Source organism: Equus caballus, chromosome 15 (assembly GCF_041296265.1).
Source record: "Equus caballus isolate H_3958 breed thoroughbred chromosome 15, TB-T2T, whole genome shotgun sequence".
In the NCBI taxonomy this organism is placed as follows: Eukaryota; Metazoa; Chordata; class Mammalia; order Perissodactyla; family Equidae; genus Equus; species Equus caballus.
In genome coordinates, this window is record NC_091698.1 from 25703306 (window position 1) to 25718051 (window position 14746).

The following is a 14746-nucleotide window of genomic DNA, read 5'->3' on the forward strand; positions in this document are numbered from 1 at the left end:
AAGTTTTAATCCTTCTGGAATTTCTTTTTGTTCTAATATAAGGTAGGATTGATTAGTCCTTTCTGTAGTCACTGATATGAAGTGCCATTTTAACAGATATTCAATTCTCATATGTGCATGGATATGTTTCTGGACCATTTGCTTTCATTGATTCATTTGCCATTTTCTCTGCCACTACCACGTTATTTTAATTACTGTAACTGCATGATATTTTGATAAACATTTTATTTTTTGATTGTGTTTTAGTACTCTGCCATGAAATTTAGAAACTGGGAATTTAAACACAATTATAAAATGAGGACAGTTTCATTTCTCATTGCTGCCTAATGGCTTATAAGTAAGACACAGAGTGTATCTGAAGGCCAAAAAACAACCTGTTGAATTTTTAAATGGTAATGTGTGAATGTGCTTATTTGTCTTGATTTTATTAATCACTAAATTAGTAAGTTGTGTTTGAACTTACTAATGTGTGTAGAAGATAGTTTTCCAAAACTAATGGTTGTTACATGTTATTTCTTAAACGTCCTTTTAATGTACTTTTCGTAGCATATAATAAAGCTACTGTTGGTAGCATAAGATAAAGGAATTAATGATCAGATTGAGAACATAGGTGGTAGTGAAAGTATTGTTACAGTAATTTGAAATATAAGAGCACAGTTAATGAACTCTAGGATGGTATGTGTTTACATGCAGTAACCTCACTTAGACTGTGTAAAGGATGTGTGTCTAAATTAGTGAAAAGTCTGAATAATGGAATATTTATATAATTGAAGTTTATTACTTTAATGTAAGGACACAGTCTTCTCTAACATTGTTGCCTGGAGGATGTCCTTAGGAGAACTACTTGAGAGAGTAGATAAGAATGGTTTGTTTTTAACTTGTGGCTTATTTATCTGGCAATGATTGTTACCAAAGTATTTGAAGGACATTTAAAAGTAGCTTGAATATTTTAAACATTTCTCAATAAACTCTTTTGTTTGTATTGTTTCTTTAAGAATAGTTATCCTTCATTCATAGTTTAATGGTAAGTTGAGTTCAGTCTTAACTATGAAAACTATCAAATTAACCCTGGATTAATGTTTTATTGTGTCTTCCTTGTTTTCTTCCTCAAATTAAAAATTAACTGCATGACTTCACGGATGTTGGAAGCCTAGTTGACCAAATTCCCACGAAGAGTGCCTAGTTTAGAAGTCATCAATTTTAAAGGGTTGTTAGAGTCTGTGTTCTAGAGAGAGAGTGAGTACCCTGTCAGAGTGGATCCTCTGGTATCAAAGGGGGAATTTCAGGAATGGAAGATATCTAAAATAAAAACACTAGGATTTACCTAAACTGAAAATATTAAATTCATAGATGGCAATTCTGCCTGGCTCAGAAAAAAGAGTGTTTCTGGGAATTAGATATCCATATATAATGTGGAACATTGGGTGTATTTGAGAATTGGAAAGCTATTCGGGGAAGAAGTTGGCAGCAGTCTTAGAGTAGAGATAGCATTGCTGATGCAGGGAAAACATTGGAAACTTAAGAAAGAGAGGGCAAAATGGAACTAGGTCCTTTGGGTTGGTAGAATGCCCTGCAAAGAAATCACCAACCTCTGTAAGTGAATGTTACAGGTAGAATGGGGCTTAGAGAGATGCATGACCAGTGTTGGGGATATAAACACCAATGCATATTGTCATCATTCTTAAGTCATTGGGTGTGTAGTTTAGGTATCCAGTTACTGGGGAGGGATTCCTTGCCTGATTTGTGGGATAAGGCTTGAAATGAGAATTTCTAATTTGAGAGCTGAAAAAGAATGTTTGAGTTCCTAAACTATTTTGAGATTATACTCTAGATATGTGGAGGTAGAGTCTGAGGCTAAAGCTATTGTTAGTTTGTCTGGAATTGAGATAGATAGTATTAAAATTATTTACTGGGAAGAGTTTACTTGTAGTTAGTCATATTTTCAAAGGTCAACAGAGTAACTTCTTCCATCATTTTTGAGTATTTACTATTGTGTTATCTATTGCTATGTAACAGATTACTTCTAAATCTTAATGGCTTCAAATGACAGCGTTTGTATCTCACAGTTTCTGTGAGTCGGGAATTCAAGTGCAGCTTAGCTGGGTAGTTCTGGTTCATGGTTTTTCAGGAAATTGTAATCAAGATGATAGCCAGGCTGTGGTCATGGCTTGACTGGTACTGGAGAATTTCTTACTCAAGTGGCTGTTGGCTTTTGGCAGGAAGCCTCAGTTCCTTGCCAGGTGGACCTCTCCTTAGGGTTCCTTGATATTTTCTTCATGGCAGCTGGCTTCCCCCACGAGCCAGCGATCCAAGAGAGACAGCAAGGAGGAATCTGCAATGCCCGTTAGGCCCCAGTCTTAAAAAGTTACATACCATCCCTTCTTCCATATCCTGTTCGTCAGAAGTGTATCAGGTGTATACACTGGAAGATGTATCAGAATTTGTGGACGTATTTTAAAACCACCATGACTATGTATGCCTCTTTTTATCTTCTCATCTTGAGTTGTTTATCGTTCATGCCTTAATACAATGTTTCCTAGATAATCGAACATACTTTTTTGAAATATGAAAAAGCCAAATTGTAATTTTACCATGATTAGTTTCTTTGTACAGTTTACATTTCTAATTAACATAGGCCCCATTATTGGACTGGATCTCTGGTAGCCCTTGTCATCATTGTAACCTTTGTATGTGATTCAATCAAAAATATTTCAAAACCTACCATGTAGAAGCATAGTGTAAAGTCTATTAAAGTTTTTAACCCCCGCCCCCCATTTACTCCTTCTCTCTCTCCCCTGCTTTGTTTTTCACTGTGGCGTTTCCCTACTGCTTTTCCCCTCCCTCACTCTGCTCCAGCCACACTAGCCTCCTTACTAGTCCTTGGAATTTAGCAGACAGTCTTTTGCCTTACGATCTTTGCCATTGCTGTACCTTCTGCCTGGAATGTTCTTCTCCCAGATTTTTACGTGGTTGACTCTCTCCTTCCATTAAGTCTTTGCTCAAAGGTCGCTTTTCACTGAGGACTTCCCCATTGCCTTATTTAAAATGCCAACCTATTTCTCCATAAACACTCCCAATGTCCTTAACTCTGCCCTTTTTTTCTAATGTACTATATAATTTATTTGTTAGGTTTATTTTTTATTGCCTACCCCAGCTTGAATAGTGAGGTCCTCAAAGGCAGGGATCTTTGTCTGTTTTGTTCACTTTTTTATCTCAAGTGCCTAGAACAGATGTGAATGCTCATTATATGTTTTTCTTTTTCTTTTTTTTTATTGAGTTAATCGTAGGTTACAATCTTGTGAAATTTCAGTTGTACATTAATGTTTGTCAGTCATGTTGTAGGTGCACCACTTCACCCTTTGTACCCACCCCCCACCCCACCTTTCCCCTGGTAGCCACTAATCTGTTCTCTTTGTCCACATTTTTAAATTCCTCATATGAGTGCAGTCATACAGAGATTATCCTTCTCTAACTGGCTTATTTCACTTAACATAATTCCCTCAAGGTCCATCCATGTTATTGCAAATGGAATGATTTTGTTCTGTTTTGCAGCTGAGTAGTATTCCATTGTATATATATATACCACATCTTCTTTATCCATTCATCTGTTGATGGGCACTTAGGTTGCTTCCATGTCTTGGCTATTGTAAATAATGCTGCAATGAACATTGGGGTGCATAGGACTTTTGGAATTGCTGACTTCAAGCTCTCTGGATAGATACCCAGTAGTGGAATAGCTGGGTCATATGGTAGTTCTATTTTTAATCTTTTGAGGAATCTCCGTACTGTTTTCCATAGTGGCTGCACCAGTTTGCATTCCCACCAGCAGTGTATGAGGGTTCCTTTTTCTCCACAACCTCTCCAACATTTGTTACTATTAGTTTTAGATATTTTTGTCATTCTAATGGGTGTAAGGTGATATCTTAGTGTAGTTTTGATTTGTATTTCCATGATGATCAGCGATGATGAACATCTGTTCATGTGCCTATTGGCCATCAGTATATCTTCTTTGGAGAAATGTCTGTTCGTGTCTCCAGCCCATTTTTTGATTGGGTTGTTTGATTTTTTTGTTGTGAGAGTTCTTTATATATTATGGATATTAAGCCTTTGTCAGATATATGACTTGCAAATATTTTTTCCCAGTTAGTGGGTTGTTTTTTTGTTTCAATCCTCTTTTCCTTTGCCTTGAAGAAGCTCTTTAGTCTGATGACGTCCCATTTGTTTATTCTTTCTGTTGTTTCCCTTGTCTGAGAAGACATGGTGTCTGAAAAGATCCTTTTAATACTGATGTCAAAGAGTGTACTGTCTACCTTTTCTTTTAGAAGCCTTATGGTTTCAGGTCTCACCTTTAGGTCTTTGATCCATTTTGAGTTTATTTTGGTGAATGGTGAAAAAGAATGATCAATTTTCATTCTTTTACGTATGGCTTTCCAGTTTTCTCAGCACCATTTGTTGAAAAGACTTTCTTTTCTCCATTGTATGCCCTCAGCTCCTTTGTCGAAGATAAGCTGTCCTTAGATGTGTGGTTTTATTTCAGGGCTTTCAGTTCTGTTCCATTGATCTATGCATCTGTTTTTGTACCAGTACCATGCTGTTTTCATTACTGTAGCTTTGTAGTATGCTTTGAAGTCAGGGATTGTGATGCCTCCTGTTTTGTTCTTTTTTTCTCAGGATTGCTTTAGCAATTCGGGGTCTTTTGTTGCCCCATGTGAATTTTAGGATTCTTTGTTCTAATTCTGTAAAGAATGTCATTGGGATTCTGATTGGGATGGCATTGAATCTGTAGATTGCTTTAGGTAGAATGGACATTTTAACTATGTTTATTCTTCCAATCCATGTACATGGAATGTCTTTTCATCTTCTTATGTCATCATCCAATTCTCTCAGAAAGGCCTTGCAATTTTCATTATATAGGTCCTTCACTTCCTTAGTTAAATTTACCCTGAGGTATTTTATTCTTTTTGTTGCGATTGTGAATGGTATTGTGTTCTTGAGTTCTTCTTCTGTTAGCTCGTTATTAGAATATAGAAATGCTACTGATTTATGCAAATTGATTTTATACCCTGCAACTTTCCTGTAGTTGTTGGTTACTTCTAAGAGTTTTCCAATGGATTCTTTGGGGTTTTCTATATATAAGATCATGTTGTCTGCAAACAGTGAGAGTTTCACTTCTTCCCTCCCTATTTGGATTCCTTTTATTCCTTTTTCTTGCCTGATTGCTCTGGCCAGGACCTCCAGTACTATGTTAAATAAGAGTGGTGATAGAGGGCATCCTTGTCTCGTTCCTGTTTTCAGGGGGATGGCGCTCAGTTTTTGCCCATTGAGTATGATGTTGGCTGTGGGTTTGTCATTCATTATATGTTTTTCAAATGACACAATCACTGTCTGACGTATATTTTATGTTTATCTTTTGTCTTTCTCTTTTCACCTAGAATGTAAGCTCCATGAAGGCAGAGATTTTTGTCTATTTTATTCACTGCTATACCCAGCATATAACACAATGTCAGGCACGTAGTAGGTCCTCATTAAACAATTGTCAAATAAATGAAAACACTAGGTTAGCATCTTTTCATTTGGGCCAGTTATAATTTTGTTTTTCAGACTGGAATCAGCATTGTTTTTATCTTTATAAAAGTGATACATGTTTATTATAAAGATTTCAGAACATATTAGAAGACTATATTGAAGAAAATATCCTTCGTAAACACACCTTGCCATACCTAGATATAATCTATGTTCCTCAGTTTGCATATTATTGGTTATGTTCCATCTGTATCTAGGATATGTGTGTATAAATTTATATTTTAGAAGAATGTGTCATACTAGATAAAATTTTTGGCAGTGTGAGTTTTTATACTTAATTTAATATGGACATCTTTATGCATAATTCAGTATAGATCCATTTCTCTTTAGTGTCTACATAGTAGTATAAATTAAAGCATTGAAAATTGTCCAGAACTACATATATGCTTATCCAAACTGTACTTAAGTTTTCTTCCAAACCATAACACTACTGAATATTTCATAGACTAAAATATGACTGCCAGAAAAATCTTAGAAAAGAGCTTTGGTCTAAAGAACAAATGAGAAGTAATTCCAGAAAATTCTTATTGTAAATATAGCAGGTAAGATCAGGAGACATTTTAGTTTAGAATAGTGAGGGAGAGATTTATAAACTGAGAAATAAATTCATTAAACTAATATGCCAACTTTTAGCCCAGAGCTTTACAGCTTTGTATAAAAAACATAGTCACTGTACTCTAGGAACATACAGTCTAGTCATATACTAAATATATGACTATAGATAGCTATATGCTAAGACTGGGTATGTTCGACATCATAAAATTGGTACAAAATATTTTGTGGGTTGGATTGAACTAAACTATTAAAAGAGTTTAGAGGAGAAAGCAGTCACTTCTAATGCTGGTAATTTTGGAAAACTTCTTTTCTCCTAGTGATTCTTTTATTCCCTCCCTATTGTCATCTTCAGAATTACAATTAGTATTAACATTTTGTTCTAGTTTGTAGGGATTAATTTGGTAAAATATAATCAATATTGTATATAAAATTGTATAATTTAGAGGAACTTCTATATTTTGTCCTTTTACCATCAAAGGTACGTCAACATAAAGGGGTAGATTATCTTTTCTTTCATGAAATATTCACTGTCTGCATGTTTTATTTTTAAGTGGCTTCTTTTTTTTGATGCTCTTTTTCCAGTTAAATCAGTTTACACATTTTTAGTCTAAATAAGAGTTTTTTCTGGCTTGCTTTTTAGATTGAACTCATTTGCCAGCAAAATAATATAATAGTATTGGAAGATACAGTAAAAAGGCTTAGATCTGTAAGTACATTTTTCATAAATACGTGTTCAAGAATCATTTTTATTTGGTTAGTAAGACTACAAAAATTGTATATTATTTTGGCTCTCATACCTTTTGTGAACAATAAAAAATATTTATTTTCTAAAATCAGCATTCTCTGCCTGGTGCACAGGAATACTCCCATCTATAAGAGTGATGCTTTTTCTTGCTCCATTTCATCATCACTCCTTTCTTTCTCAGAAGTGGAGAGAACTGTTGGTTGGTTTTATTAATGCTCTTAACTGTTTCTTGATTTAAAATGATGACTGTGAGTAATTTAATCTTCAAAATATAAGATGCATTTGTCTATATATTAACTCTTATTCCTCTTAGTAATAATATTTTTGTCATAAATTTTGTTACCTAACTCTGAGTAATGTGTTTTCTTTATCTAACAATGTGAAATGAAAACTGTTCTGTTTAGACATTTAAAATATTTGAAATACACTGTCTGAAAGTATATTTGTAAGAGAAATGTTGTAAGAGAAATGTTTATAAATATATTAAAGTGAATGGGAATGCACTTGAAAGTGCATACAAATATGGAATATCCAGCATTAACTGAGTTTATTCGTTGATTGAACAATTATTGAACAAAAATTAGATGTTATGAATAGATGCTTCAATGGTAACATACAAGTTTTCCTAAGCAAATTGATTACATTTCTAGGGCTTGTACTAAATCTGTGGACATTTCTAGCCTCTCTGAAATTTCTTTACCATTTTTTCTTTAAAATTACTGAGTAAATTTAGAGTCTTTCAGTTAATGAAAATATAGTACGTTCAGAAATGCTGGAAAGGAAAGGTTTTTGAAAAAGAATTACTTTTAAAATACCAAATTTACTCTTTTTAAGGATGCTATTTATTTTTGAGTTTCACTTAGAAAATGATGCTATAGTTTAGCTTGAAATAATGGCCTAATTTTTTCCTCCTTGGCAAGATAATTTTAGAGACTGAAAAAGCACAAAATAAATCTCCTTCCAGACTTGATTCCTTTGTCAAGACTTTAGAAGCAGACAGAGATTACTATAAGAGTGAAGCTCAAAACTTGAGAAAGATGATGAGAAGTAGATCTAAAAGTCCAAGACGCCCATCTCCAACTTCCAGGGTAGGTTTTGGAAATTTATAAATATTTTGGAGTTTGTTGCTCAAACACTGAGTTTTATTCTTTGATTTACCTAATCTGGAAATCATTCCTTTTGATTTGACTTGAATTGCTTTATCAAAGAGGTTGGGAGACAGAGGTCTCTGATAGCACAGTGGACCATCAAAATTGGTTCTTTATCCCCAGCGTTAGTGATAATTGGGAGATAATCAGACAGATGTGAAGCAATTTGGGATGAAACGGTTTGAAGGAGGCAGTTTTTTTTTTTTTTTAAAGATTTTTTTATTTTTTCCTTTTTCTCCCCAAAGCCCCCCGGTACATAGTTGTATATTCTTTGTTGTGGGTCTTTCTAGTTGTGGCATGTGGGACGCTGCCTCAGCGTGGTTTGATGAGCAGTGTCATGTCCGCGCCCAGGATTTGAACCAACGAAACACTGGGCTCTGCAGCGGAGTGCGCGAACTTAAGTGCTCAGCCACGTGGCCAGCCCCTGAAGGAGACAGTTTTTTAACTCTCTTTTTCATCATTTCCTTTCATTATATGGTCATACTTGCTTGAGTAGAGATTGTGTCCTGCCATCAGTAGCACTTTTCTATTAGCACCACATGTCAAAGAAGAATTTCAAATTTTTAATATAATTGTAGGGTACAAACTGTGATGTAGAGCTTCTGAAGACAACAAGAGACCGAGAAGAACTTAAGTGCATGCTGGAAAAATATGAGCGTCATTTGGCAGAAATTCAGGGTAATGTCAAGGTTCTTACATCTGAGAGAGACAAGACCTTTCTTCTTTATGAACAGGTAAACATGAATAAATAAACAAAATATGTAAGTGATAACATTCAATTCTAGAGGTATGTAGTTCTTTAAGTTTTATATGAATGCTTAAATCTGCCCATCAAATTAATCTAACATTTGGGAATTACATTTATTCTAAAGATATTCTTAATGAAATGTAATGTATTTCCAATGTAATAAATGTGTGTGTGCACACACACATATATATTATCTCCATATCCAAAAAAGATCATGTACTTGCATAGAAACAGTCTAATTTTTGGAATAAGAAATGGGGAAAGTGTTAAATGATAGAGTGTAGTGAGTTCAAGGTAAAATGATTTGATTTGGGGCTTTAAAAATGCTGACACATCACTTTGATATACTGTCAGTCACATTAGGAACTGCCATATAATTTGCTTAATTTTAGAGTGTAAAATGAGTTTGTAGTTTCTCTATTTTTAGCTTAAAATTGTGTAATCCTTATTAATCAGATAACTTCTTTACTCAACAAATATTAAACCCCATAAATCACCAACATAATTTCTTTTAAAAATATCAAATTGTATTAAGAAAATTAGCAACTGTGCAGGGTTCTGAGGTTGCTGTTCTAAGGGATACAAAAAATGATAAGACGCAGATCCTGTTTTCTCTGTTTGCAGTCTAGTTGGGGAGGTAAAGTATATTGTTTTGTATTTAGTTTTTGTTGCTTTAGCATAAGTAGTCTAGAAGATATTGTAAGAAATAAAAGAAATGGGCATTTTTAGTATGGTGGTCAAGGAAGCCTTTGCTAGATGATGTGAAGTGTGAGTCCTGAAGGACGAATGGGGTTTCTCTTATCTTGAAAGGGGTAAGAAGAAACCTTCTAGACTAATGTAATGGTGTGAGGCAAAAGATAAAAGCAGGAAAATCAATAGATAAACGGATCAGTTCATGACTAGAATAGAAGGTATGTGCCAGTGGAGAAAGGAGCAGCTAAGGTTTAAGAGGTAGACTGACTAGAGCAGGAGTCTGTAAACTTTTTCTTTAAAGACCCAGATAATAAATATCTTGGGCCTTGCAGACCAAGTGATCTCTGTCACAGCTGTTCAATTCTGTTGTTGTAACATGCAAGCAGGCATAGACAATACACAAATAGATGAGTTGGGTTGTATTACAAAAAAAATTGATTTATGGATCCTGAAGTTTGTATGTCATATCATTTTTGCCTATCATGAAATAGTCTAATTTTGATTTTTTCAACCCTTAAAAATTTTAAAAATATTCTCAGCTTACAAACCTAGAAAAAACAGGCAAGCTGGATTTGCCCGCTTCTGGACTAAATGGTAGAGGCTGTTCAATAGGCCTTGTAAGGGCTTTATACTTTGCTTTATAAGCAGTAGGCAGCCATGTGCATGGCTGAAGGCAGGGGAGAAAGAGCCAGTGGAAAGGGTGCTATTCAAGATGAGAGGAAATAATTAATTGAGTCACGGATATCTTAGAAGACACTTCAAGAGATGAGGTCCAGGATTCTGGTGAAGGCTTAGCTATGGAAATTGGGAGGTGATACATCTTTCTCTGAGACTTGGACACCAGCTCAATAGATAGTGATGAAAATCGAGAGGAAGGAAAATAAGGGACTTACACAGCAAAGAAGGATATGAAATCATCTGCAGGTGTAGAATAGCTTTGGGACTGGAGGATGGTTGAACAAGTGTGTAGAGAGTATATTAGGTTGTCAGTAAGGATTAGCGGGCCTTTCTGTCAAGGTATAAAAGTAGCCAGAACATGGAAATGGCATCTACATATATAGAAAGACTGGAACACTATGATAATATCTATTAAACCAGTATTCTGCCTGCAGTGAGCTGAGTTCAAATTTATATCGCAAAATGGATGGACTATATCATATATATTTCTTAGTAAAACATTCTCTCTTGGAGTGACTGCCTCCAAATTAATTTTTAAAAAATTTTTGCAAAGATACTGGAAAGCAAATTTGTATACATTCAGTTACATTTTGGGGATATCCTTTGCTTTATTTGTATAAACTCATTAAAAATTATACCATTACCCTGCTGCATGCATGTTAATATAGGTTTGCATTTTAACTGGCTGGATATAAGATAGTTACCTTTATGTCTGTCTAAAGCTTGTTAAGTAGGAATCTATCTGTGTGTTTAAATAATAGGCACAGGAGGAAATTGCCCGACTTCGAAGAGAAATGATGAAAAGCTGTAAGTCTCCTAAATCAACAACAGCACATGCCATCCTCCGACGGGTGGAGACTGAAAGAGATGTAGCCTTCACTGATTTACGAAGAATGACCACAGAACGAGATAGTCTGAGGGAAAGGCTAAAGGTTTGAAAGAATTTTTTCTGTATGAACATATGTGAAACACAAATGCAGTGACATTGAAAGCACTGTGTTTTGTTTTTTGTTTTTTAAACAGATTGCCCAAGAGACAGCATTCAGTGAGAAGGCTCATTTGGAACAAAGGATAGAGGAGCTGGAGTGTACAGTTCATAACGTAAAGAAAAATCACGTTTGCGCTGTGGGCTATAAACTGTCAATGGCTTCTCCCTTTCCCCTTTCTCTGTGGTCAGAGAAGAAGTTCTTTTATTTTTCTAAGATAGTGTTTATAAGCCTAAAATATTTAAAGTTATATATATCATGTGAATTATTGCTTTTTCATTGTTTATTTCCTTCTAAAAGATGTGAGTAAAGTCTTTTTTCTGTTAGGTTGGAAAGTGTGTTCTTTTTAGAAAACCATTAGGGATGCATTCTCTGGGACTTTAGCAACTTTCTCATCTCCCTATTTCATTAAAGATAACATTGCCAGATACAGAGAAAATGGCTTATTCTACCTAAAGAGTACATAGAGTAGAGAAAATTACGGAGAAATAAAAATTAATGAGAAAAATATATTTAAACTGCATTTAAAGCTTTTTATTTATCCAGGATTTAAGATGCTATGAATGTATGAGATGTTATTATATAAATAGCATTAAGGAAATTTGACTTTCTATTACCAAATTTAATTGAATATATTTATAAATTCATCTATATTATGTTGTTATAATAAGTAAAAAATAGCAGGAGAAAAACAATTTTTTTCATGCTCCCACGTTATATGTGTAATTTTTTAATATTGTGCAACATAGAAGAAATCCCTTTACAAATAGGATATGTATGCTATAGTCAAATTGAACCAGATTGAAAATGTGGATTGATTTACTGTGATAGGCTTTATAGAAAAGCCACGCAGTGGCTTGTGCTTGTTCCTACTCCACAGTACCTTGTCCGTATAACCTCCCACAGCGTTGAAGTCTAATCTGATCATCTCATTGTGTAAATCTTATCATATACCACAGTTTATACAGAGAAAGGACATCTCTTTAGGAAGGTTACTAAGACTTTTTTAGTGATAGCAGTAACCTTGTCATTCTGCTTGTATAGCTTGATGATGAACGTATGGAGCAAATGTCAAATATGACTTTGATGAAGGAAACCATAACCACTGTGGAAAAAGAAATGAAATCACTAGCAAGAAAGGCAATGGATACCGAAAGTGAACTTGGCAGACAAAAAGCAGAGAATAATTCTTTGAGGTAAATTAAATTACCTTTAAATAACTAATAGTTTACTATAACTAATAGCTCTGCTTTTTGTAGTGTATTTAATAAAGATAATTAACTTATTTGTTTAATTTTTGGGAGGATTGTTACAAAGTAGTTGTGGAAACCTTAGCATGCATTAAATGATTTCCCCAAGATCAATCACAGACTGGTAATGCCACACTTAACTAGGAATCAAGCTTCTAGTAATCTTAATCTCACATTTGCAGAAAACCTAAATCTTTATGGGAAATAGCTTTTACAGAGCCCTTCTGGGTACAGAGCATATTTGACTTTGGTATTTGGTTGTTGAATTTACCTTTGTAACTTTAAATTATGTTCTGGGATCTGAACAGTGTAAGAATGCACAAGGAACAAATTTGACAGTAGCTTAGAAAAAAGTAGTGTAGAATATAACTAAATGTCATAGTAGAGAAATAGGAACATGTAATGGAACTTCTATTAATTGAATGCCAAGTACCGTGCTTAGCCCTTCCTACATACCAGTGTAGTAGCAGAAAAAATTCCAAATAAAGCAACCTCCAGGCACTAAGTATAGAGGAGTAAGTCTGAAGACGCCCATGTTAGTGATCTTACCTTTAATATTTGTTGATGTGAGAAACAGAGGTTCTACAGATTCCTTAAGGTTGAATTTCAGTGCGTCTATGAACTTTTGAGAAACAGTAGTTCATATGAGTATGAAATATATTATTAAGTCTATAGATAATACTTGGTTCACATATGGGTTCCCAGAATCCCCTCTTTGATCTTTCATAAACTGGAATCACTTGTCAGGACAGATAATCACTCAGATTCTTTCCCTTCATTTATTTTTTTTAATTTCCTGTTTAAAAGGATATTGCAAGCTCAGGTAAAATTAAAAAAAATAAAATAACAACGAAAGAAAAGTTTGGAACATAGAGAAAAGTGTAAAGAAAACTTAAATCACCCATGATTTCATAATCCAGAGAAAACTAGTAATGTAGATCTGTTTCTAACCAGAAATATTTCTATCTCTGTGTCTATAAGCTTTCTCTGTAATTGACGTCACCTTATATTAAGTTAAATATTTGGCCAATTTCACTTAATTGTATACCATAAGCATTTTCCCATGTCATTAGAAGTTCTTTGAAATCATTTTAGTAGTTATTAAAATATTCTAACAGATGTATAATAATTTGGAAGGTTTTTTTGTGTACGTTTGTTTTCTTTTAACAGTATTATTAAAGTATGATTGACATATATACTGTAACTGCACATATTTAAAGTGTTCAATTGGTAAGTTTTGACATATGTATGTACCTGTAAAACCATCACCGCAATCAAAATAGTGGCTCTATCCATCACTCCCAAAAGTATCCTCATGCCCCTCTGTAACCTCTCCCCTACCCTGCCAAACCCTGGGCAACTGATTTGCTTTCTACCAGAGATTTGTTTGGATTTCCTAAAATATTATTTAAATGAAATAATACAGGATAAATTCTTTTGTCGGGCTCTTTTCACTCAGCATAATTATTTTGAGATTTATCCATGTTGTCACATATAATCAATAGTTTAATCCTTTCTATTGCTGAGTAGTATTCCATCATATGAATATACTGCTAGACATTTTGATTATTTCCAGTTTGGGGCTATAACAAAACCATTATGAACATTCTTATATGAGTCTTCGTATGAAGATATGCTTTTATTTCTTTTAAATAAATACCTAGGAGTAGAGTGACTGAGTCATCTAATGGATATATGTTTAACCTTCAAAGAAACCATTAAACTGTTTTCTAGAGTGGTTATACTATTTTATTTTACATTTGCACCAGTAGTGTATGAGTGTTCCACTTGTTACATATCCTCACCAACATTTGGTATGCAGTATCTTTTAATTTTAGCCATTCTGATAGGTATGTATTAGGGTTTTAATTTGCCTTCCCTAATCACTAATTGATTTTGAGCATCTTCTCATGTGCTTATGTGCCATACATATATCTTCTTAGTGTCTGTTCACATCTTTTGCACAATTTTATTGAGTTGTTTATGTTAAGTTGTAAAAGTCCTTTCTATATTCTAGACATAAATCCTTGTCAGGTGTATGTTTTGCAAATATTTTCTCCCAATCTGTGGCTTGCCTTTTTATTTCCTTAATAGCGTCTTTTAAAAAGAGAATGTTTTTGATTTTGATTAAATGAAGTTTATTGATTTTTTAAAATTTATATCCAGCTTTTCGTGTTCTTTTAAAGAAATCACTGTCAAGCCTAAGGTCACCAAGATTTTTCTCCTATGTTTTCTTCTAGGAGTTTTATTGTTTTCGTTCCTATATTTAAATCTATGATCCATTTCAAGTTAATTTTTGTATATAGCACAATTTTTTTATATAGATCTAAGTTCATTTTCTTGCATATGGATATCCAGTT

The 14746-nt window shown here is 34.0% G+C and overlaps 1 protein-coding gene across 31 annotated transcripts in view; it reads left to right on the forward strand.

Annotated features, from left to right (window-relative positions):
* Positions 1-14746, forward strand: part of TSGA10 (testis specific 10) — a 121916-nt gene that overhangs the window by 26809 nt on the left and 80361 nt on the right. For 13 of the 31 annotated variants that reach the window (XR_011425904.1, XM_070235028.1, XM_023618577.2 and 10 more), the window contains 6 exons: positions 6779-6844; positions 7804-7971; positions 8610-8765; positions 10912-11082; positions 11174-11251; positions 12181-12332. Coding sequence is in view for 30 of the 31 variants with exons in the window: in XM_023618571.2 (XP_023474339.1) it covers positions 6779-6844; positions 7804-7971; positions 8610-8765; positions 10912-11082; positions 11174-11251; positions 12181-12332 (791 nt within the window). In the remaining variant the exon portion in view is untranslated. The remainder of the gene's footprint in view (positions 1-6778; positions 6845-7803; positions 7972-8609; positions 8766-10911; positions 11083-11173; positions 11252-12180; positions 12333-14746) is intronic. The other 18 variants (XM_070235039.1, XM_023618579.2, XM_023618576.2 and 15 more) reach the window with 2 other exon arrangements.